Source organism: Amphibalanus amphitrite, unplaced genomic scaffold (assembly GCF_019059575.1).
Source record: "Amphibalanus amphitrite isolate SeventyFive unplaced genomic scaffold, NRLGWU_Aamphi_draft 000216F_arrow, whole genome shotgun sequence".
NCBI classification, from domain to species: Eukaryota; Metazoa; Arthropoda; class Thecostraca; order Balanomorpha; family Balanidae; genus Amphibalanus; species Amphibalanus amphitrite.
Genome location: NW_024881711.1, coordinates 289,754 through 315,911, shown reverse-complemented (window position 1 = coordinate 315,911; position 26,158 = coordinate 289,754). Strand labels below are relative to the sequence as shown.

The following is a 26,158-nucleotide window of genomic DNA, read 5'->3' as shown; positions in this document are numbered from 1 at the left end:
TCGCTGTTTGGCTCCGAGCTGAGGAAGTCGTCCATATAGAAGTTGCAGAGAACCGCTTCTGTCGCCGCTCTGTCCGAGTCAGTGTCAGCCGCCATGTCATTGGCGGTCTTGCGAAGAGCATACGATGCCGAAGCCGGTGAGCACCGGGCTCCAAAGATAATACGGTCCATTTGGTACACATCAGGAGGCCGGGTGGTGTCCAAATCTCGCCAAAGAAAGCTGAGTGCCGGCTGATCGTCCTTCACTGCCGCCACCTGATGGTACATCTGTTCGATGTCGGCCGAAACGCCGACTTGCTGCTCCCTGAATCTCAGAAGAACGCCGGGAATCGTCTGAAGGAAGTCAGGGCCAGTGAGAAGCTGACTGTTCAGAGAGGTTCCTCTGTAGCTGGCTGCAGCATCGAATACCACACGGATCTTTCCTGGCTTGTTTTGGTTGACCACTGCATGGTGCGGCAGGAACCATCGTTTCTTGTCTGCTCTCTCGAGTTCTTCTGGGCAGAGCATTCGAGCGTATCCCTTGTCCAGATACTGTCGAAAGGTATCTTTGTACGCAGCTGCCGTCCCTGGTTGGCGAAGAAGTCTTTTTTCCGTGCTCTCAAGCCGATTCAGTGCTGCTGTGTAGTTGTCTGGCATGGAGACGTCGTCTGATCTCCACAGTAGACCGGTCTCGTACCTGTCCCCGCGCCATTTCGTCGTCTCATCGAGCAGCTTCTCCGCGCGCCTATCTTCAGCTGATGAGGCGACGTTCTCGCTGAATTTGGTGCCGAAGGACTCGGTGGACCACCATTCCTTCACCAGAGAGCTCAACTCTTCTTCTCGAGTGTCAACTCGTGCCATGTGCATGACGTGACGAGCACCAGGTGAGACCAGCTGTGTGATGTTGCCGCTTAGACACCAACCAAAGGCTGTACGAACGGCCACTGGCTGGCCTGGCCTACCAACGCGTGCCTCGTGCTGCACTATTGCTTCAGTGACGTTAGCGCCTAACAGCAGTTCGATCGGCTTGTCACTAGTGTCTGGAATGTCGAGATCCGAGAGATGGAGCCACTCGTGTCGCCGACTCCAGTCGATTGTTTGCGGCTGCACGTTCAGCTTAGGAACGGAATATACCTCTTGTACGGTAATATCCGCTCTTCCGTTTCCATCCGACATTGGCGATACCTGCAGTTCAAATCGGTGCACAGTTCTCTTCTCGCCGGCCCCTTCGACGTTGTTGAGTTGCAGCTCCTGGCGTTCTCCGATGATACCCAGGCGCTGCCTCAGCCGATCGGTGCAGAGAGAGGTTTGTGCTCCGGCGTCCAGTAGTGCGTGCGTGTCACTGCACTCGCCGTCTGGCCCGTACACACGCACTGGTACGACTTGAAGAAGTGTAGACGTTCTGCAGGTCGCATTCAGCGCGGCTCCGATCGTGCGATTAGTTGAGTGCTGCTCTGCTGGATCCATATGTTGGGTTTGCTCGAGCGCGGCAGCCTGCTCCGTTCCACGACGCTCGAAAACACGCTGGCTGCCATGTAGTAACTGGTGGTGTCTGCCTCCACAGCCGGCAGAACTGCACTGTTGGACAGATGTGGACGGGCACCTTCTCGAGATGTGTCCCGTCTCCAAGCAGCGAAAACATCTGTCATTGTCAGCGATGTATCGAGCTCGTTCCGACACCGACTTTTGGGCAAATGCATTGCAGCGAGCCAAGCTGTGTCGGCGATTGCAGAGGGGGCACGCCGGCTGGGAGCCATGCTGAGTGGCCACCGTGGCGAGAGCCGAACGCGCACTCGATCCATGCCTCCGACGCGACGCCGGCGGTCGGCGCTGACTGTCTGCCGCTGAGCTGATGCCGCTGTTTCCTTCACGCTCAGACATTGAGCTGCTGAGCAATATCCGGACTTGTAGAGCTAGCCAGTCATCCAAATCCGACAGTGTGACTTGCCTTGGCTCCAGCTCTACTGCTCGTTTTCCCCACTCGTGACGGAGTTGAATCGGCAGCTTCACGACTGCTCGTCGCAAGTTCTCGCGGCTCGTGACGTCACCATGATAGCCGAGCGATTGGAGAGTCGTAACCGCGGAATGGAGACGAGCTTGAAACTTTTCTAGGGCTGCTGCGTCGAGGTGCTTCAGAGGCTGGCTCTCGAAAACAGCCCTCAGGTGTGCGAAAACGATATCGTCACTCCTGCCGAATCGACTTTGGAGAGCTTGTAGCGCCTGCGGGTAGAGCTCGCCATCGTATAGCATGCCTTCGATTGTTTTCTGCGCCAGACCAGTGACTGCCGACTGTAGATGAACGATTTTTTCTGCGTTTGACAGCCCTGGTTGCTTGTGAATCAGCGCCTCGAAAAGTCCAATCCACTTTGGCCACTCCAGAGGCTCACCCGAGAACTTCGGCAGTGCTATGCGCGGCACGCTGTGGAGATCGGTGTGACGCGCTGTCGTCTCTCTCTGTTGAGCTGGTGAGGCCTCAGGACTGTTCAGCCTCCTGATCCAGTCTGCTGTTCTCAGGTTGCTGTCACCAACGTTCGCGCGTTCATGCTCAACTTCACAATCGGCAACAGCAGCTTCGTCTCTGATGTCATCAGTTCTATCCAGATTGACTGTCCCTGACTCAATGGCTTCTTGCCGCAGTCGAGCTTCAAGTTCGGCTGTTTCAGCCGCTTCTCTAGCCGCCTGAATCTTCAGGTTAAATTCCTTTTCGCACTGAAGTCGTTTTTCCTCTTGGCGACTCTTCAAGGCGGTCAGACGAGCTTGAATCACAGCCTCATGTGAATGAGCCACAGCTGCCGTCGAACGATGGGACGCTGCTGCACTAGCTTCAGAAGCGGCCTCGTCAGATCTCGATTGAAGATAAGTCATTATCTTTTGAACGATACTGTTCCGCTGTGCTTCGATTTCAATCATGTATTCGTTTGCCTTCGATTTATCTTCCTCGTCCGTCAATACCAGCAAGTATGACTCATTGGAGTCCGTCACTGTGTCCATTGCACGGTCAATATCACCGAGCAGCTCTTGGAGAATGGTACGACTGCCTCGAACTGCGATCAGATTCTCGGCTCGATTGCAGATGCGTGTCAAACACGACTTCTTGTTTGCTCGGATCCGCTTCAATCTTGCTGCTTCGGGTGATTGATCCATGTTGATTAGTTGCTGATGTTGAACAGCACGATGATTCAGAGCATAGGTACGTTGTTATGCTTAGAAGCCATGCAATGCGCGGAACGTTACGTTATCTGTGGCCATTACGTTAAGTGCGAACGATGCGAAACTCAAAAACGTAACTTAATTCACGATAATGACGTTAGAGCGAACGACGATATAACGCTCAAAGGTTGTTATTCGTGAACATTACGTTAGAGCGAACGAGACGACACACAAATTACGTTATCCACGACCCGGAGGACCAAAAATATTGCGAACGAATTAAATCCGGCCCGATCGACCGGTAAAGTTACGAATAAGCAAAATCCGAATAATACGAAAGTCGAATTAAACTTGTTCCGAATCGATCAGTCTATATTGTCCGCCATTTTTTCCTTCTAATTTCAACGAGTTCATTCACACGACAACAATAGCACCGACGAAATTCCGACTGCGTGAAAATATGCAAAATGGCGCGTGCCATAACACACTGGAGCCGCTACGGCGGCGACAACCCCTCTGAATGTGTGACGTCAGCGCAGATATCTAACGATTTTTAAATGTTTGACTAAAACGTTTTGTAGCACGCGGTGGTATATGCTGCTTTGCGCGCAACAAGTGCCGCACTTTCAGCTGCCAAACTATTGCTTCCAAATAAAGTCGCTAGGAACAGCGGAGATCCCAAAAAGTAAACAAAAGTAAAAGCATAATATCTTGAAAACCGGTGAATATTTTTCGGTGAAATTTGGTAGATATTCGTTTTCGCTCTTTCTGAACCGAGCGACATCACTTTCATGCCGATTCATAAACTTTTTTGAAGGTGGGAGGGTCCCTTTAATGCAGGTCGAGTGGCCCCATACGCCAAATTAACGCTAGAAAACTGGGTGAATATTCCTATTAGCGCCTGTTCCCAAGAGGATATGTTGCTTAACCCACAACCAACCAACCACAACGGCACAGAGATTGAGATGTGGCGCCTGCATGGCGGGGACGGGTACCCGCGGCGTGGTGTCTGCTCTGGAATGGCACTGCTACATCTAAATAACTAGTACATCTATGTAAACTTGTCGAAAAGGCTGCCGTGGCTGATGGCTCTGTGTATTCCTATTGTTATGGGAGAGGAGTTTTTGAAGTTGACAAAACAGCACAATCTTGCAGAAACTTACCCTTAAAATCCCAACATGTAGCCACTGCCAGGCATTAAGATTATGTAAATTTTCTGGAAAAATAAAAAGACCTCAAAAGTGAAGTCTGGAATGATTGATAGAAATGAAACTGTTAACATGAAACGACGAAACTGGTGATCACTGGTGGACCCAGGGGGGAGGGGGGTCGCATTAGGAGCAATACCCCCCGCAGAGCCCGAAATCGACGAAAATTTGCGTTTTTTAAAAAGAATAAAACGAAAACTAGACAACATTAACCCGGCAGGCGGTGGGCCTCCCGGCCACCTCCCGCGCGGTGGGGGGGGGGGGGATTTTTTGCCCCCCGTAATATCCGAAACTACTGAATGGATCCGTAAAATTCAAACGTCATTCGATAGCCCTGTCAAATTTGTCGAAACAAACCAAATTTCATTGACCTCGGGGTCACCGATGACGTCACAGGTCAGGTCAAAGATAAAATGTTTCGCGGTTCACGGGTCTTCCAGGGAATGCGCTATAACACCGAGTAAAACGCATTTTGTCGAAAATCAGCGATAGGGCGTCAGTTGCATAAACATATGTTGCTATTAGAGGTCACTGAAAATAACAGGTCAGGTCACAGGTCAGGTCACCAAGGGTCAGCACATGAACCCAACTTTACTAAGGTTGTGCGATGCATGTTTTATGGCCAATTTTTCATTTCCAACTTAATGGTATTGGTTATAAGACCATCAGGTACGGTTTAGGTCACTTTCTGCCTTCTGGTGGAGGTCAGGTCAAGGTCAGTTCAAAAAAAGGTCAAATTTCATAGTTCATTGTTTTGCCTAAAATGGGTATTGATTCGATGCAGCTCGTCACGGGGAGTCTAATGGTGGTCTTTGTTTTGTTTTACGAGGTCTAGAATTGCTAAAAATTGAGTTTGAAAAGTTGACGTCATCATCAATTCAACGTCAACAGTTTTTTTTCGCTATAACTTGGCCAAAAAAAGACGTATCGATCTCAAATTTGGTATATGGATAGAAGGCGGTACTAGGGACTAAAGCATATGTTTCGTTTTTTCGAAATTCAAAAAGTTTTTCGATTTTTCGGCTACTATATTCAGAAAATCTATTTTTTGATTTTTTGTTCAAAATCCAAATGTTCAAAAAACCAAGATAGCAGTTTTGTAGCCCTGTTAATTTTACACCCTTTATCTCTGAAACGTTTTTTTTTTGTATCTCTAAAGCTGTAGGCCTGACAGCTTTCCTGCGAAACCTTTTTATGGGTCGAAAATGGCAGAAATGACGTCACTCCGACGTCATTAGCGGCCAACCTATCATAGCATTTGGAAGAAAATTGGCCACAATGTGCAATAGCTATTCACGGGAGGGTACTGAAAGTTTGGTGACGATCGGCGCAGCGGTTCTGAAGATATATCGAAAAACTTAACGGGGGGGGGGGGGGCAAAAAAATGTCCCCCTTACCGCCTGGAAGGTTAATCTACGTAAGAATCCGCTCGCTTCGCTCGCTCCGTAATAAGACATAGAACACATTATTCGTTGGGCGTTTTAAAGTTCGGCGTGAGCAATATTTTTTGGCTTTGTTATATCAAGTTTCCCAATGTGCCACGATGATGAAAGGTGATAACAAAAAATTTAAGGCATTCCTGATCTTTTTGAGCCAACAACGAAGTTATGCGGCCGATTCAGAAGCCCTGAATGCCACGTGACCACCACGTGTCACTGAGTTCTTAGAGCGAGACTAATGATAAGCTAACTCCCGAGACCTGAAGTTGCATTGAAGTAGCTCTTTGACCAAGTTTCGCGCTACCCTTAACACACAGGTAGGAGGCTTTTAGAAATATTTGTCCCAATCCAGCAGCGAATTCACTTGAACATCGCCTAAATTGCTTTGCGGGACGCCGAATGTCATGCCACATGACGAAACCGTGCACTATGGTGAAATTGAACGTACAGGTCTCGCGAGATTAAGCGGCAAGTTTTGCACTTTTACATTTCCGGTTATATCTCAGAAACTAATCGATCTACGATGAAGCCATTTTACAAGATCATGGCCGGCTTGTTACCCAACAAGTCGATCGCATCTTCGAACACTTAAAAGCTTAACCCGCGCCCCACTGGGGGAGGGGGGGGGGGGCTATTCATAGCCCCCCTCCCGTTTTTCTGCAATTACTTCCAAACCGCTTGACGTATCGACGCCAAACTTTCAGTACCTTCGGCTGCATCAATTTGACACATTGTGTCAAAATTTGAACTTCGTAGCTACCATAGGTCGGCCGGAAATGACGTTAGAGTGACGTCATGTTCGGCCGATTTCGACGCAAAACATTGAAACACGGCAATCGCTCTCAAGGGCTCAGTTTTTAAGCTAGATCCAATTTCTTTGCATGAGAGGACTCAGAATAGACTGCGCTATCAAACTGCTATCTCGGATTTTCAAAATTTTGAACATTTCGAAAATTTTATATAATAAAATTCAAAATTTACATAAACCATTTTTTCAAAAAGCTTTTGATCTTTCGAAAAACCGGAATATATGTGATAGAATGCGTTATTATGACTAACTCTAGCAAGTTTTAGCTAAATATCTTCAAAAATGGCCAAGTTATACGCATTATTGCAAAAAATCACAATTATTAATTTTTCAAATCAATTTTTCAGCACGTATTTGACATCGTACGCCAATATAAATAGCACTATCGTGTTCCTGAGCTCAAACTGCATCCAATAGACACCTTTTCTGTTGAAAAATTATAACTTCAAAATTTGACCTTTTTTGACCTGAAAGTGACCTGACCTAAGCTAAATTCGACTCAAAAAGACCTCGAATGACACAGACGACATCAAATTCGAAATCCATGGCCTAGATGGACCATAAAACATGTGTCACGTGACCGACGCATGATATAATATTTTCGTGACCTGTGATGACCTGAGCTTAACCTGAAAATCAAAGTACAAGTTTGGTACCCTCAGGGTATCTAGAGCATCTGTTCACGAGTGTGTGAACCAAAAATGAGCCTGATCTGACATGTAAGACGGCGGCCAGAGCCCAAAACGTGAACAAGCCAAAATGCTAATAATTTCTACTTTGACCTGACCTGTGACGTCATCGGTGACCTTCAGGTCAATGAAATTAGGTTTCGCTCGACAGTTTTTCCCCGACACCTTTTTTTTAAACCCCACATCTGTTCTCCGGTGAATTTCCGGGAAGCACGAAAGATATCTTTTTAGAAGTGTCCAATCGTCCGATCCTGATCAAATTTGTGTGTTCGTAAGCTTGCTCTGGCATTGCTTGATCTGCCAAGACAGACAAACTTGAGAAAAATCGAGTGACTGTACCTTTTTTGAAGGTTTCTTAACAACTTGTCTGAACTTCACGGGAGAACAAATGTGGGTTTAAAAAAAGGTGTCGATATAGCCTGAGCCCTGAACTACACTAAATTTTCTAGGTGCAAAACCTACCGCTAAAACCCGCGAGACCTGTACGTTCGATTGAACTTGAGCGCACTATCTTCCTAATTAATTGCTCGTTTTTGGAAACGAGTGCACTTTTACTGAATATCATGCACTCGGCCGAACTAGCGGTGCACTATGCGGAACTGTGGAAATCGGTTGAACTATTACCCCGCGCACCGACGGGGGGGGGGGGGCGGATATCCGCCCCTTGAGGTTTTTCGCAAATAGCGGGAAAACCGCGGCGCGTAGCGCCGCGAAATTTGGTACGACTATTCTCTAATCAATTTTACACATGGTGTGCAGGTTTGAACCTCCTAACTTTTAAGATCAGGTCACCAGGTCACTTCGAATGACCCAATCTCAAGTCACTTTTTTGCAACTTTGTCACCGTGCCAGAGCTACAGTAGATGTTGGAGGCCTTTGAAAGTCGCAGGATGTTATAAGTTCATTAGTAGCTACAATTTGTTTATCTCGGAATTTTGATATCGATGACCTAAGGTCAGGTCAATTTCTCGACCTCCCCATTAGAAGTCAATGGGGGAATAATCAACTCCCTGTTTTTACCACTAAAACGGATCGGAATGGCCCCATATACCATACATGACTTCAGTTCATATACGATCAACCTTCACTATCTTGAGGCCTGTTTTGCTGTTGGGCAGCTGTAAGGTCATGTGACGTCATCAAAGGTCACCAAATGTTTTTTTGCCAATAACTCCGTACAGGAACAAGATGCAGCCACGCAGATGGTCTCATTGTGTTCAGCTCGTCAAGACGCATCGAACGATATACATGATGACCTCGAGGTCACGTGACCTGAGGTCAACCTTTGACCTTGACCTTTCGAGGTCATATATATCATTGCGGATGCGGATTGACGAGAGGATCACGATGATACCCTTAGTTTGTTCCTATCTTGACTAATTCGAAAGTTATTGGAGAAAACTCTCCATATCTAGCGCCGCCATTTTGACTTTTTTGATCCCTGTGACGTCATCTTTGACCTGACCTGAAAATGACCTTGGTACTAGTAGACCTTGTCCGTGCGTATCCGATGCCGTTTACCGCTTGTCGCTATCTTGCTTCGTTCTCGAGATCTCAGGGGGGGGGGGGGGCGGTCATCCGCCCCCCGTCGGTTCTAAGTTGGCGCAGACCCCCGTCGGTGCGCGGGTTACTGAACTGTGTGCACTATTTCTATATTTGGCCGTAAAAAGGTGTATGCACGCCGCGCCGAGAACAGAGCATGGACGAAGAAGGCAGCGACGGGAAGGTGGATAGCCAGGGGATAAGGCGATCCGGACGCCGACACCCACCGGGTGGCCAGCAGCCGCGATAGGACGACGGCCGGCTCATCTCATCCGGCACCGCCCAGTGACCAGAATAATACACTATGGGGATGGAACCGTACAATTGACTTGGATCAATAGACTGCTTCACGGCACCAGGTAAAAGTATCGTAAAAACAGAAGAGGAGCGTAATATATCTGAAAGTGCAAGCGCATACAACGTGCATGATACAACTGATGTTAAGTCAATAAGTACACGATCAACACGTATAGGTAGGGGAGAGTGGGGCACTTTCGTGCATGGGGCATTTCGTTTTCAGCAGTTTATGGGAAAACGAGTGACTGCAGGAGCTCAAGGTAAATTATGAAAATATGTCTATCATTGCCGCCCCTCGTGTACTGTAGAACACAACACTGTACCATGCTGCCTGCTGTCTCAACGTTGTAATATTCGTTGTAATAATTTGTTGAAAAAGTGTCTTTTTTTCAACAAGAAATTTTGAAATATATTACAAATAACGTGGTGGGGCAGGTTCGTGCAGGTTCGGGCAGGTTCGTGCCTAGGGGCATATTCGTGCATATTTTTTTTTTCGTTTTTGCGATTTATGACTTTATCTGTAGTAGGTTTCACTTATGACGCTCGCCTGACCCGTCTTGGCTGCTTGCGACGTCGTGACAAGCAGGGCTGCGGAGTCGGAGTCGGAGTCGGAATCGGAGTCGGTCGGAGTCGACAGTTGTGACCGGAGTCGGAGTCGGAGTCGGAGTCGATTTTAGAAACCCGAGCCGGAGTCGGAGTCGGAGTCACCGAAAATCTGTCGACTCCGCAGCCCTGCTAGGTCTGCGGAGTCGGAGTCGGGAGTTGGAGTCGGTCGGAGTCGACAATTCTGCCCGGAGTCGGAGTCGGAGTCGGAGCTGGTTTTTGAAAGCCGGAGTCGGAGTCGGAGTCGGAGTCGCCGAAAATCCATCGACTCCGCAGCCCTGGTGACAAGAAATTCACGCGACCTTGGCGAGGACACGGAGGCGGGCCGATGGTCGGCAGTTGGCACATTCTTGTTGGCCAGCCCATTCTTTCTATATTTGTTGTGCAATGCATTCTTGTCAGGGTTGGCATTTTTGCCGGCAAAAACTAGTTTATGCCATTTGCCGGTTTAAACCGGTTTTAACCGGCAAAAAGTGGCAAAAACTGGCAAAAACTCAAAACCATTACAATGATTTGCCTAGACATGCATTTGAATTGGAAACATTCTAAGGGGGATTCAGTGAAACTTATATGATTTCAAAAAGATGTGACATATTGACCATTCGACCAGTGTTTCATACAATAAAAACATTTCATGGGCTTCCCGCTTTCCATTAGTAACCAGTACGTCTTTTTGGGGCGACAAATGAGCCAGTGCAAGAGTGATTCCTGCACATGCAGAAGTGCGAAGGGGTGCCTGCCACTGATTTGTGCACGTGACGGCACCCATACTCACTGGTTCCTAACGGTATTAGTACCAAATTTGAGCTCAATCGACGCAGCCGTTCTCGAGAACTGGAAGTGTCGTCCCACACGTGCGCTCGTAGAAAGTTGACCCCGACTGACTTATCTGCGACACCCATACTAATCTGTCTGTAACGGTGTTCCAAATTTGAGCGCAATCGGCAGAGCCATTCTCGAGATCTGGTCGAAAGCGACCCCTGCACGTGTGCACCTGCAGTAGGTAGCACCCTAACCGTGATGCATGGAAATGCCAAGATTCTTCGGAAATGCATTGTCTGACGGATGTCTACCGACATGCATAGACATTGCATCCCGGGTAGCTAATGGGACAAACTTCAGAATCTTTAGCGCGTCTCTTAAACATCCGGAAATGCATTTGTACATTTCAAATCAATTGCTAACCAGAAAGTTGCAAGTCTTGACTACCTGAGTTTTTGCCTGTTTTTGCCAGTTTTTGCCACCAGGGTTTCTGCCAGCCGGTTTAAACCGGTTAAAACCACTGGCAAAAACCAGTTTTTGCCACCCCTTGCCAACCCTGATTCTTGTCTAAAGGAATCAAGTGAAGTGACCCCTGACATTTTTTTTTGGTAAATTTCTGGTAATGCCCCGCAATTCCTCGAATTTTGCAGGGTGCGCGCAAGTGCCCCACCCTTGCACGAATGTGCCCCATACCTGGGGCAGGTTCGTGCAAACGTTCAGTTATAAAAGTCATTTTTTTTCTTATAGAAGCGATAATTTTAGAGGATAGCTTTTAAAGAGGAAAATATCTGGAATAGTTCCTTTCCATACTACAATCATCACTTTTGCCATTGCACCAACCACCACCAACCAAAGAACAGTTATATGGATTTATCTTTTTTTTTGCACGAATGTGCCCCACTCTCCCCTACGCTTCATGGCCATTGGCCACAATCCAAATGTACACTTACCACATATTTGGGACGACATTGGCAATGTAGAGTTTGCGATCCGATGATGAGCCATTGACGACATTCGGATTAGGACAGACGCACTTGCAGCGGACGTCCTCATACAGAGCCTGCGGACAGAGCCCCAGTCACTAACAGTGTCTGTTAACAGGGCCCAGTCACTAACAGTGTCTGTCAACAGGGCCCAGTCACTAACAGTGTCTGTCAACAGGGCCCAGTCACTAACAGTGTCTGTCAACAGGGCCCAGTCACTAACAGTGTCTGTCAACAGGGCCCAGTCACTAACAGTGTCTGTCAACAGGGCCCAGTCACTAACAGTGTCTGTCAACAGGGCCCAGTCACTAACAGTGTCTGTCAACAGAGCCCAGTCACTAACAGTGTCTGTCAACAGAGCCCAGTCACTAACAGTGCCTGTCAACAGGGCCCAGTCACTAACAGTGTCTGTCAACAGGGCCCAGTCACTAACAGTGTCTGTCAGCAGAGCCAAGTCACTAACAGTGCCTGTCAGCAGGGCCGGGGGCCCAGTCACTAACAGTGTCTGTCAACAGGGCCCAGTCACTAACAGTGTCTGTCAACAGGGCCCAGTCACTAACAGTGTCTGTCAACAGGGCCCAGTCACTAACAGTGTCTGTCAACAGGGCCCAGTCACTAACAGTGTCTGTCAACAGGGCCCAGTCACTAACAGTGTCTGTCAACAGGGCCCAGTCACTAACAATGCCTGTCTGGGTTCTATAAAATGAACACATCTTTCCTAATGGATCGAGAATATGTACCATTAATAGAAAAGACAATAAGGGACACGACCTTAGTTTATGCTCTTCCAGTTTATTCAGTTACTTTTGTCAGAGAAAAACCAACAGAAGTTGAGGTGATGATCAGCTGGAGTGCATTTTGGGAAGCTCTGATTCTGAACATGCGCACTGTAACGATTTCCTATTCAATTCATAGACGTAGGAAGTTAGTAGAAGAAGAGTTCAAAGTAATGAAGGAAATTCAAAGATTGGAAGATCATGAAGAAGGCGAGACGCCCGACGAAGTAGGTACAGTCAAGACTATCAGTCTGTAGGGAAAAATTAGAGGGCCTTAGGAAAATAAAAAAATGGAGGGTATTGTGACACGAAGCGGGGCTCGCTGGTACGAAGAAGGTGAGAAATCGACAGCATACTTCTTGGGGTTAGAAAAAAGAAATTATGTTAATAAAAACATCGCTTGTCTGTGTGATGCAAATAATGAACGGCGAACAAAACAAACAGAAATAATGGATATATTAGTGCAACAATTTTCTGAGTTATTTACTGAACAGCCCATTGATTGCACAGAGGCGGAGAAATTTGTAGATGATCTACACATGGAAAAGCTCTCACAAATACAGTTGAAGGAATTGAATAGAACGGTGACGCTTCAGGACCTTAAAGATTCCTTAACCCGCGCATGACTGGGGTATTTTCCATAACGCGAGTGACTGAGGGGGAGGGGGGCTCGCACCACAGAGTTTAGCTCAACCAAATGTGCACTATTTTGGAGGCCTTGCCTGGGACTACCATTGAACCGATGTTGAAGTTGATTGCTCAAAATTTCTTTGAACCAGAGGACCCCACGTCAAAACGGTTTTCCGCCCCCAGCACGTGCAGCCTGCACCCCTCGCAGACGGTGACCCCCCTGGAAACTGGTTCAAGGTGTTACCGATGTGTCCCGCCAGTGTGACTTTGTGACCTCGGGTTTACCTGCAGCCTTGACAAAAAATTTCGTGTCACCGAAACTTTGAAGCGGAATAGCATGTGCCACGAAGCACTGGGCGAACCGAGGCCAGCACCAAGAGTTTACCTCGCCGGAGACGAGTCGAACGGTCCCACTTTCGTCCCGATCGGTCCACCCATTTTGACTCCAGGTCCAAAAAAGCTTGGACAAACTCACATACTCACATACTGACAAACAGGCTCGGTCGAACTTTTCTTCAGCGACCCACCCCCCACCAATGGGAATTTCCGGATGTTTGATCATCCAATGCTGGATCATGTCATACCTGTCCCAAATTCACGATATGAGCACCAAATAGACCCCTGGTCTACTCCAAGCTCATTAAACTAACCTTAAACTTATCGTGATAATATACAATTTTCTGGGGGTGTACTGGCTTCACTGCATTCATGTAACCATAAGAGAATGGTTTATTCACTCCATAAATGATTATTATACCGTAAAACGAAGTGTTAAGGGACAGTTTTGAGGTGTTTTGTTATATAACTCAAGAAGGGTTGGAGATAAAAGCATCAAATTGTCAGCATTCTATGTGGAATTTGGTGCTTTACATGCCTGCTACATTAAAGTTTTAAAAATATATACCTATATACATAGCTCCTTCATCACACCACTGGTCAAACACAGTCCCTTTCCTACCCTGATCTCCTTCAGCATTTCCGCCTCCCATCCTTAGCCGCTCGAAGAGTGCAACATGATCTGATATTCCTTTGCAATGTAGTCCGCTCAAAGTACAACTCCTCGCTTCTCCTCCAGGCTCCAATCCTTCCCCCTTCATGTGCCGGCTCGACCGACCCGCACAAACGCCCTCTTCACTGTGCCGCGGGCGAGGGTAAATATAATTAAGTTCGGGCTATTCTGCAGGATACCGAATGAGATGAATGTGTTTCTTGCCAATGTTACACCAGTCGATGAGTTTAGTGATACCCTGTGTACGTTTAGAGCCCATGTAAAGTTATACGTCTCGTCTTTGAATGTGTAGTTTGCCGATGAGACGTTTTTTTTTTACTCACAGTTTACCATAGTTTACACTTTACGTACAATGTGTTTTGCTTTTAGCCTGGGCTCACTTACTATAGTTAAGGTATATAGATTTACTGGCTTTTATTATGCCTCTTATTCTTATTGAGGTACTTGGTGGGCTGTACTTTGCTCATTTTATTGTGTGCATTTTTACTGTATATTTTTAAACGTGTAGGGTAGGTACTATTGTACTCAGCATCACTGGCGGATCCAGGCCTGCGTTTTGGGGGGTGGGCCAACTCATGCAGGAGCCAAACCTAGGGTACCCCCAAATCCTGTTTTCTCATCGGATTTAGGCCACTTATTTTTCGTCACAGCCCTGACACTATGAATTTTTTTTTTAACTAAAAAGAAAAATATATAAATGGTAGCCCACCCGACCCATGCCTTTATATTACTTTGTAAACACTTACCATTGTTTTTATCGACCAGTTAAAGGGACCCTCCCACCTTAACATTAGATTTGAGCTGAGATAGCCAAAATGGGGTCCCTGGCTCACAATTACCGGTTTCGGCACGCACTCACAACATCGAGAAATGCCTTAAATCGGAAATATTGAATTTCAAAATTGCAGCATTTTGATTCAGAGGGGCTAATGCTTTTGGATACCCCTCTGAATGTGTGACGTCAGCGGAGATCTAATGATTTTTTAATATTTTACTAAAACGTTTGGTAGCATGCGGTGGTATAGGCTGCTTTGCGCGCAACAAATGCCGCACTTTCAAATAAAGTCGCTAGGAACAGCAGCGGATATCCCAAAAAGTAAACAAAAATAAAAGTCTAATCTCTTGAAAACCGGTGAATATTTTTCGATAAAATTTGGTAGATATTCGTTTTCGCCCTTTCTGAACCTAGCGACATCACTTTCATGCCAATTCATTAACTTTTCTGAAGGTGGGAGGGTCTCTTTAACCCGCTTCGAGTCAGTGCTTGGGTCCCTTTGCGGGCCGGGAGGTGGTAAAACAGCCCTGTCTAACTCGGCTCCTGGGCCACGCCCTGATTGAACTATGTTTCATTATCGTTTGGGGGAGGGGGAAAACGGGTCACTTTAGGCCTCTGGGAAGGGGGCATGGCCCTAAATGCCCCCTCCCTGGATCCGCCAGTGTAAGAAGAGACCATTGGAGCTGCAGTTGGGTACCTCAGACATCAGGGTACGCCCTCAGGTGTATGTATAGGAATCGCATGGAGACCTCTTATGCTATAGTGTACTGAAAGGACCCAAAGGAGCCTGTCTATATGGGCTCCCGGAGATAGACGTGGGCCCTCAGGAGCCCGCCAGAGCCCCAATGAGGGATAAGTGAGGGATACCAAGTGCCTGCAATTGCATATTGCATAAGCCATAACGCCTTTACAAATCAATATATTATGCATCAGTGGCAGATCCAAGGGGGGCCACATGGGTCATGACCCCCTTGGTGCCCGGGGGCACCACAGGCCTGTCAGGGGCACCACCGGCCTAGTAGGGGCACCACCAGCCCGCCAGGGGCACCACAGGCCTAGCAAGGGCACCACGGGCCTGTGAGGGGCCCCACAGGCTTGTCAGGGGCACCCCAGGTCTGTCAGGGACACCAGAGACCTGCCAGGGGCGCCGCCGGCCTCGCAGGGGCACCATGGGCCTGTCAGGGACACCAGAGGCCTAGCAGGGGTACCACAGGCCTTACAGGGGCACCACCGGCCTTGCAGGGGCACCTTGGGCCTGTCAGGGGCACCACAGTCCTGTCAGGGCCCAGGGGCACCAGCGGCCTAGCAGGGGCACCACAGGCCTGCCAGGGGCACCACCGGTCTAGCAGGGGCATCATGGGCCTGTCAGGGGCCCCACCGGCCTCGCAGGGGGCACCACCGGCCTCGCAGGCATCACGGCATCACGCAGGGGCACCTTGGGCCTGTCGGGGGCATCACGGGCCTGTTGGGGCACTTTAGGCTTGTCAGGGGCACCACAGTCCTGTCAGGTCCCAGGGGCATCAGCAGCCTAGCAGGGGCACCCTAGGCCCGCCAGAGGTACAGCCCACCGCTAAAGTAATGTAGGGTTTTACCAAACTCAACGGTTGGCTTTGACTGGCGATTGTTTAATGCGAAGTGATTGAAAAGAAGATGTCAATAGCTAAAGTTGCAGCTGCAAGGGTGACGATACATATAAGCTACATTCAAAGTTTCATTGTAGTCTGGCTAATCGTTCCTAAGCTTCAGAAGCAGAACATACCCATGACTGAAACCCCACATTACTTCTGCTGTGGACTGTACCACAGGCCTGCCAGGGTCCAGGGGCACCACAGGCCTAGCAAGGGCACCACGGGCCTGTCAGGGGCACCTCAGGCTCCCGTGCCCCCCCCCCCCCCCCCCAGATCCGCCAGTGATGCCACACCACGCGAAACACCGCCAACTACCAGCTGCCGCGCCATAAACACGTGCCAACAACAGTCTTTTTTTTTAAGGTCGACTCCGCTCGCGCAACTTTTGACTGACCCTCACTGCTACTATATTGCTTCCATATTATGCTGTGGAAAGCTTTACTTCACCAAGTGGCTAAAAACCTCCATCAAGGTATATTTTCTTAGCAATTTTTCTGGCGTTTTGGGGGGGGGGCAAACAGGCCACTTTAGGCCTTTGGGGGGGGGGCATGGCCCCCGTGGCCCCCGCCTGGATCCGCCAGTGCTCAGCATTATATTATATGTTGTGCTGTTTTTTGTGATTTACTTATTTTAGGCCTATGACTTCGCCTGTACCTAAGTGGAGATTGCTCTGTTGGCGATTATGCAAATAGATAAATAAATAAATAAGTACCTGAATATTATTTTTCTATTACTTTTCATCACTGTCCCTTAGCACCTCAATGTGGGGTGTAAAGGGACACCTATAGTATTCCATTTCCAAGAAATGGTCATCAAATGTCCACAGTTGGGGTGTGAAAGGGCACACAATTTATATATTGAAATGTTTTGCGTATTCTGCCACAAAACAAGTCAGGTTCATTCACCACTAATGGCCTTTTTAGCCATTTACATGAAATGCAGTTTACGCTTCGGGAAAATGTGCTAATTATAAGGTAAACAGAACCAAAACGTACCCTTCTGTCATCAACGAAAACCCATTTTGAAGCTAGTCGCTTGTCATTATGCTGCCCTCTTTGTTTTTGGCCTTTCTATGATGGAATCACATTTACCTACAGGGTGAGCCATAAAGATTTACCCATCGAAAATTTAACTTTGTTTCAAGGCGCGCTGACATAGCTATGTCATCTTTTACATACATATAACAACGTCATCTCGTAACTAATAAATGTAGTCTGTTTTCTGTATGCTTGCATTCTTCTTATGTTACGCGCCCGAGACGCAAGAGCACTATGGCACGCGGCCGCCGCACCGTCTTTTCACTTATTTTCCTCGGTCACCCATGCTATAACAATGCTGCGCCGTATGTCATTTGCGGTGTTTCAGGGACTCGGTAGAGTCGGGTTTTCAGGATATTTCAGTTTGCGAAGCCCGTGGGGCTGAAGTCGGGGATATATTGTGCCCAGCATTCTTTAGACCAAGGAGTGTTCAGCAGCCAACACCCAGTGGTGATTCCTGAATTTCAGGAGCGGCGGATGTGCGTTAAGACGACCTCGCATTTCAGGAGCGTAGCAGAGACAGCGGACGAGCATATACAAAATGAGCTACACTGTCAGGATTGGAGACAAATTTGCGACATATATGCAAAAGATGGCATACCTACGCCAACCCGTTTGGAAATAAAGTGAATTTATCGATGGGTAAATCTTTATGGCTCACCCTGTACATCAGTCTTCATTTAACCATCATTGTAAAAGAGTGTTAAGAGAGTTTTGAGGTGTTTTGTTATATAACTTAACCCGCGCCGGGCCGGTGCTCTGAGATTCCGCGCCGGGCCGGGGTGTCTGAACACCCCCCCCCTTCTAACTCGGCTCCTGGGCCACGGAGCGACACGCGGTAAGCGTCAATCGAAAGAACGTCCAAAATAAGGACGAAAACACTTCAGTCATTTTTTGGGTCAGGTCAAAGGTCAGGTCACCAGAGGTGACTTAAGGTAAAATGTTGACTATTTCAACACTTTGGAAACTTCCAACGGCTATCTCAGGAACCAATAGAGCTACAGCGCCGCGGAAAAGCGCATTCGATAGCCCTTTTACAGAGCTTTCTGAGTAATGTTCTCAGATTTGACCTCATCACCTCAGGTCAACGGTTTAGCCTCCAGAGGGCAAAAACTCCAAAAATAGCCGTTTTTACGAAAAGCGTTTTTTTTTTCGGCAATAACTTTTGACTCAAAAGAGCCATGACATTTCTTTTGTCAGAATCGTGTTCCTCTAGTCGAGACGCGTCGAATGAACTATTATTTGACCTTGAAAGGTCAACTTTTTGAAAGGTCAAATTTGACCTCAAGTCAAGGTCATGACCTGACCGGAAAAGATCATGTTGCATATCAGTCGATCCGCAACGTTGAGCCGAACAAATCTAAGGCGTTTTCAGCGCTCTAGCACGTCTCTATCAGAAGTTATTAGCGAAAAACTATTAGATTCTGTTCGTGACCTGAGATGACCTCGGGGACATAACGAGGGGTCACAGTTGCCATTTTCCGGTTGAATGTCAATTTTACCTACATCTCGATGTTTGAGTGTCTAGAATAGCGTTCATGCAAAACAGACGCTTTTCAATTTTCTCCCATTGACTTATAATGGAGGGGCCGCAAAATTGACCTGACCTTAGGTCAAAGATATCAAAATTCCGAGATATACATTTTATAGGTAATGCTGCTCTGATCAATCGCTGAAAGTTTCAAGGCAATCAATCAATTGGTGTAGCTATGACGAGCATTCTTATTTTTTTCTGAGGTGAGGTCACTTGGCGTGACCTGGTGACCTCACCTAAGGCGACCTGGGTCTGAAATTTTCACAACATGTGCGGAATAGATGCACGAACAGGTGTGCCAAAAACGGCGGCGCTCCGCGCCGCCATTTTTGAGATATCTGCGAAAAACCGCAGGGGGGTGTTCAAACACTTCCGGCCCGGCGCGGGTTAAGGTGTGATAGAGATAAAAGCATGAACTTGCCAGCATTTTATGTGGATTAGGTGTTTTCCATGCCTACTGAAAGAAAACTTTATAAAATTTTATTTAGATATTATTTTTTGTTTTTTCTTCCCTGTCCCTTAGCACCCCATCCACCTCAAAATATGCATGTGTCCAGACAAGAGGAAGAAGATGATGAATGAATTGGTGGATTTGTATAAGTTTTTCAGGAAACATGTGCAATGCATGTGACAATACACCTATGCATTCATTTTCCCTGTACACATACTAGTTTAGTATAAACCACATACTAGTTTATGTGGTACAAACAGAGTATTGGAGATATTTTTATTTTGTGAAAATGTGGCATGATTTTCAAAACCATTTTTGAACCAAATCACTCGCATGAAGAACATGCCATTTTGTCCTATGGTCAAGAACAAAACATTGTCAGCTACCACATTCAAGTTTTTATTATAACCTTCTCAAATTAGGAACTTAATATGACTCAAAGTTTTTCGCACGCAACTGTCCCTTAGCACCCCACTGTCCCTTAACACCCCCTTCTACGGTAGCCGCGAATCCAAAACCAGCAGACTCTAAACCCGCATGCGAGGTCCAGTGTGGGGCGGCCTTAAATTTGACTCCTGCATGAGTTGCCCCCCCCCCCCCCCGAAAAAAAACGCAAGTCTGGATCGGTATATGTCAAGTTTAGGTCCTAACTATAATTGTGGCGCTGTTGATATGAAAGTACTTCGTAAATGTTCAAATGGTTGCTAAATTCGAATTCAGCTCCAAAAACTAGCCTAGAAACATGTAAAGCTCGAAAAAGTGAACCGAGGTCACCTGAGGTCACCAAAGGTCAATGACCTGACCTGACCTTCAGGTGACCTTGACACCCACCCTTATGCATGGGAGCAGCATCAAATCATGTTTGAACGTTTGAAACCACGAAAAGCTTGCAAACGCGCGGCTAATGCGAGCCGACATACGCCGAATCGCGATTCTGGCCAAACATGGTCTTGGAAAAGAGGTCACAGGTCAAAGGTCATTAGGGTCAGAGTCATGAAATTTTCAGGGTAGGTGTAAAATTGATCAATGCGAGGGTACTGAAAGTTTCGTCGCGATCGGCCGCTTTTTACGCGAGTTATTCGCGAAAAACCTTAGGCGGGTTGCATCAACCCCCCCCCCTGTGCCGGCGAGGGTTTACCCGCGCCCCGTAGGGCTTCCGGCGGACCCTACCACCCGTAGGGGGGGGGGGGCGTTTCGGCCCCCCTAAGATCTCGGAAATTTACCGGCCGATTTTCAAAATTCAAACGGCGTTTGATAGCCCCACCCGGGAACTACCTTGTGACCAAATTTCATTGACCTAGGTCAAACCGATGACGTCACAGGTCAGGTCAAAGGTCAGATTTTCACCGTTCACGGGCATTTCAAGAAATGTGTTGTGAAATCGAGTAAATTGACAATTTATTGAAAACCATCGATGGTACATTGTTCGTCAAACATATACTTTGGTATCTGAGGTCACTGATACCAGGTCAGGTCACAGCGAGGTCAGGTCACTGGGGGGTTACAATATGAAAGTGTCGTGTGATGCATGTTTTATGGTCCATTTTACATGACAAATGCGATTATGTGGGTTAGGAAGCCTTTGGGGCCAGCCTAGGTCACGTTTTGGTGGTCAGGTCAAGTTGATATTTTTGCATAAAATGGGTATCGATTCGATGCAGCTCGTCAACGGGAGTCTAATGGTGGTCTTTGTTTTGCTCTACGGGGTCTAGAATTGCCAAAAATTGAGTTTGAAAATTTGACGTCATCATTTTTGAAGTGTTTTCGCTATAACTTGGCCAAAAAACGAGGTATCGATCTGAAATTTGGTATGTAGATAGAAGACGGTAGGTACTATCACATATATTCCGGTTTTTTCGAAACTCAAAAAACTTTTTGATTTTTGGCTAATATATCCAAAAAAAAAATGTTTTTTTGATTTTTGGGGGTAAAAACTCAAAAAATTTCAAAAATCCGAGATAGCAGTTTTGTAGCCCTGTCAATTCTACACCTTTTATGTCTTGATCATTTTTCTGTATCTTCAAAGCTGTAGGCCTGACAGGTCTTCTCGCGAAGGTCTTTTTTCGGTCGAAAATGACAGAACATGACGTCATTCTGACGTCATTTGTGGCCAACCTATCGTAGCCTCTGGAAAATTTTGGTCACAATGTGTAAAATTGATGCCCGGAGGGGTCTTAAAAGTTTGGTGGCGATATCTCCAGCCGCTTACGAGATATCGACCGAAAAGGACAGGGGGGCCGTTTCGCCCCCCCCCTACGGGGCGCGGGTTTTAAGAGGAAAAAACTATTGACCTAGTTCGGTTTGACAGTAGGTACAAAGCAGTAAAACATGTGGTATTCAAAATAGCCTAGTTATGCAAATACAGAAGCAGCGTGAACCAATCCCTCATCTCTTCTCTTCCACCCGTATTTAATTGTATAGAGGATGTACTGAGTAGAGTACTGGAGCCGGAGCTGGATCCGGAGCCACCGGAGCCGGATCATTTTACTCGGAGCCGGAGCCGGAGCCGGAGCCGCCATGACATTCCACCCGGAGCCGGAGCCGGATCCGATTTTTCTCCGGAGTCGGAGCCGGAGCCGTCTGAAATTTCCACGTCTCCGCATCCCTGGTTAGAGGGACCCTGGCCGGCCGAGGGGGGCGTGGGTGCCACCACATCGTTTTTTTTTTTTGCGACAGCTCGGAACACGTCGGCAACAGAGAGCCAAAACTGGGCATAGCTACCTGACCTTTGATGCAAACCGGGTCTTGTGACACCTGCATTTTCACGGGGGGCCTCTGGTCGTCTTAAGGACCCTCTGTTACCCTCAGAGGGACCCTATGATGGCCTCTGAAGACCATCACTGGCCTCAAAGGGCCCTCTAGTGGCCCCATGGGCCTTCTGGGTACCTGAAAGGGCCCTCTGTTTTCTCTCCAGGGGCCCTTTTTACCTCAAAAGGTCCTCTTTTACTTCATATGGCCGTATGTTGGTCTAATACATCAGGCCCCTGGTGGCCTAAAATAGCCCTCATATCATCTAAGGTGACCCCCTGTTTGCCTTAGGAAAGATGGCCCTCCGGGTGCCTGAGAGGCCCTGTTTGTGTCCCAAAGGGCCCTTTGTTGGCCTCATAAGGCCCCTAGTTGGCCTAAAAAGTCCTCTGATTGTCCTAAAGGGCCCTCTGATCGCCTCAGAAGGCCGGCTTTTTCCTCAGAGTGCCTGATGACCTCAAAGAGCCCATAGTGGCCTGACATAGCCTTCATATCACCTCAGAGGGCCCTCTGTTGTAAGGCTCAAGTGGCCTTCTCAGAGGACTCTGACTGCCCTGTGACTGACATTTGTCCACTCTTATCCCCCTTTTGGGTGACCTATTTCCCCCTCTGACACCCAAGCCAAAATACAATTTTGGGACACTGACTCCGAGGGCCAGTTGATTTTCAGAGGGCCCTCCTTGAGGTGGATGTGAGGGCCCTCTGTTCGCCTCAGAGGGCCCTCTGGTGGCTTCAGACTTCAGAGGACCCTATCTTGGCATCAGAGGGCGCCTCTCTGTGGCATCAGAGGGCCCTCGGAGGCCTCAAATGGCCCTATTACATCTCAGAGAGCTGTCTTTGACCTCAGTGGGATCTTTTTTACTTCTTTGTGGTGTCTAAGGGGGCCCTCTGGCCTTTGTTCGCCTCAAGGGACCTCAAGGGGTCCTCTGATGACTTCCAAGGACCCTCTTTGATCTCAGAGGGCCTGATGACCTCATAGGGCTCATGGTGGTCTGATATAGCCTCATATCACCTCAAAAGGCCCTCCAGTGGCCTCAGAGGGCACTTTGTGGCCTTTGAAGGCCCTCCATTCGCCTTATAGAGGGCCCTCTTTGATCTCTTTGATCTCTTCGATCTCAGAGGGCCCTCTTTGAGGTGGCTGAGAGGGCCCTTTGTTCACCTCAGAGGGCCCTCTGGTGACTCCAGGGACCATCTTTGATCAAAGAGGGCCGTCTGGTGGCCTCAGGATACCTTGTGGCCTGAAATCGACCCTCGTACCTACCACAGAGGGTCTTCTGTTCGTCTTTCTCAGAGGACCCTCTGTGTACCTGATAGGGCCCTCTGTGTGCCTGAGAGGGCCCTTTGTGTGTCTCAGAGGGCCTCTGTGTGCCTGGGAGGGCCCTCTGTGTGCCTGGGAGGGCCCTCTGTGTGCCTGAGAGGGCCCTCTGTGTGCCTGAGCCCTGAGAGGGCCCTCTGTGAGCCTGAGAGGGCCCTCTGTGTACCTGAGAGGGCTCTCTGTGTGCCTAAAAGGGCCCTCTGTGAGCCTGAAAGGGCCCTCTGTGTGTCTCAGAGGACCCTCTGTGTACCTGAGATGGCCCTCTGTGTGCCTGAGAGGGCCCTCTGTGTGCCTGAAAGGGCCCTATGTGAGCCTGAGAGGGCCCTCTGTGTGCCTGAGAGGGCCCTCTTTGTGCCTGAAAGGGCCCTCTGTGTGTCTCAGAGGACCCTCTGTGTACCTGAGAGGGCCCCCCGTGTGCCTGAGAGGGCCATTTATGTGTCTCAGAGTGCCTTTGTTTGCCTGAGAGGGCCCTCTGTTTACTTCACAAGGTCCCTCATTGGCCTAAAGGTGTCCTCTAATAGTTCTCAAAGGGTCTCTAAAAGAGTTCCACAATACTTTTTCTTTTTGCGAATAAAATGGGAAGTGGTCAAAAGGGCCCTTAAAGTCATTTCACTTTTTCCGTGTTATAAAAAAACTTTTTGTCTAGGCTCCAGCCTCCAGAGGGGTCCTAGGACCCCCAGGACCCCCCCCCCCTGGATACGCCACTGACGTCAACGCAGATAATGATTTTTTAATGTTTGACTAAAACGTTTTGTAGCACGCGGTGGTATATGCTGCTTTGAGCGCAACAAGTGCCGCACTTTCAGCTGCCAAACTATTGCTTCCAAATAAAGTCGCTAGGAACAGCGGAGATCCCAAAAGTAAACAAAAGTAAAAGCCTAATATCTTGAAAACGGGTGAATATTTTTCGGTGAAACTTGGTAGATTTTCGTTTTCGCTCTTTCTGAACCGAGCGACATCACTTTCATGCCAATTCATAAACTTTTTTGAAGATGGGAGGGTTCCTTTAATAGGTTTCTTGTATTTTGAATGGATTATGTCCACTATCTCGAACAATGTTTTCCAGGTACTAAATGCTCAATGTTATTGATAGACAGTCACCGACAGTGATACATGTACAGATACAGATTGTGATGTGCATATAAAGGAACCACTGTGATTTATCGCCAATGTTACATTTGTGAACTGTGTCTGTCCATAGTGGTAGGATCAGGCAACGTAGCACAAATGACCTTTAAAAAGATATTTTGAAATGCGACAATCGGAAAAAAGATGCAAAAGTGTTCTTTTGGATATTTCACTGATGAAGTCCTGTGGCCCATATATTTGAAAATGCTTAAACAATATAATTTTGGCTCAGCATATTTTTGAAAAGGAGGAAAGGTCATGATAATAAAGAAATACTTGATTTTCATGAGAATCATTATTGGATTCAGGATGTCAAAGAATGTAAAAATATTAAAAATTTATCAATGAAATCTGCTTAGGACTTTATCATTATGGATCCACCAGCGATTAGTGAATAACCCAATTCCCCTCATTTAAATCCAGTGAATGAAATACACTTACCTCGGTACCATGAAGAGTGGAGGCAATTGAAAGGAATATGAATATGTAAGAGTGAACTGAAAAGCCCATTTTGAAAATTGTCTTATCCTCCCATCTGCCAAGGCCGTATAAGTTAGGTAACAAGGCCATATAACCTTAGGTAAGTTAGGTAAGATATGTTTTAGGGCCTTGGGTAAGATCGTCAGAGCTCGCTAATGTTACAAATCTGCAACACTACGGTGACGTCACCGGGGCATACGCTCCCTGGCTCCATCCGGACCCTGATGCGGCGGCTGGAATCGCTGCTAATCGAAAAATTACTTGTGCAATAGCGCTTTTAAATCTGCTTTTAAATGACTTTAAAAAGGGAAAAATTATGATAACGAAATAATTATGAGAATCCCTTGTCCTGACTGGGATTGTATGACCCCACCACCTAGCGGACAACGTCGTAATTAGGGTTGAGTTGGCGATCGCCAGGTGGCTTGTCAGTAAGCTGTCAGCCGCAGATAGGAGAGGGGCCGTCAGGCGCTTAATATTATGTAAACGCCAGATCATGCTCAGGAAAATGCGATACGCTTCAGAACGGTCATTTATCCCGAAAAAGATGCGGTGCCCTGTGGTGATATGGCCCACATGACTCGGGACCCGTAGGTCGTATACGGCCTACGGGTCCCGAGTCATCAGGGGCCTTTAAGGCCCTTGTGGTCACCGGCAGCTCCCAAGGCCCCTACGGACGCGATACATACTTCGAAAATCGCTAGACAAAGGACACAGGGGCGCAGCCAAGGGGGGGGGGCCACCGTTCCGTGCTTCTATCCTCAGGATACTGAAATCCTTCTCCTCCACGCCGCAACCCTCATCCGGGCTGGACAGGCAACTTTATCTCATGCGGGCTGCTCCCTTGGAGCGGCACCGCTGCTCCCGAGGGAGCGCACCCCGTAGCCGGGTGCAGTGAGTGCCTTGGGGCTGGGTGGCCTGTCCTCTGGACGGGCTCAGCCCCGGCGACTCACTAGGGTGCCTGCCCAGACCAATGTCTCCCCCTATATCCTATCATCCTCCCGGCTCTGAAATGGTCTCATTGGACCGAAAGGGCCTGACCCAACAAAACAAACAAACAAAAGCCAAGGGGGGAGGGGCACACTGGGCTTTAGCCCCTCCCAAATCTAGCAGGCGCCCTCCGATCATTCTGTGCGCCGATGGCGCCTTTTCAGTGTCCCGACTCCGAGCACTCTAGTCGCCCTCGACGGT

At 47.9% G+C, this 26,158-nt stretch overlaps 1 protein-coding gene across 1 annotated transcript in view; it reads right to left on the bottom strand.

Moving 5' to 3' along the window:
* LOC122385379 (proton-transporting V-type ATPase complex assembly regulator TMEM9-like) overlaps positions 1-25,143 on the bottom strand; it is a 41,991-nt gene extending 16,848 nt beyond the window's left edge. Inside the window, exons 1-2 of the mRNA XM_043373605.1 lie at positions 24,929-25,143; positions 11,427-11,536 (exon numbers count right to left, since the gene is read on the bottom strand). Coding sequence (XP_043229540.1) covers positions 11,427-11,536; positions 24,929-25,057 — 239 coding nt within the window. The 5' untranslated portion in view covers positions 25,058-25,143. The remainder of the gene's footprint in view (positions 1-11,426; positions 11,537-24,928) is intronic.
* Between the last annotated feature and the right edge of the window lie 1,015 nt (positions 25,144-26,158).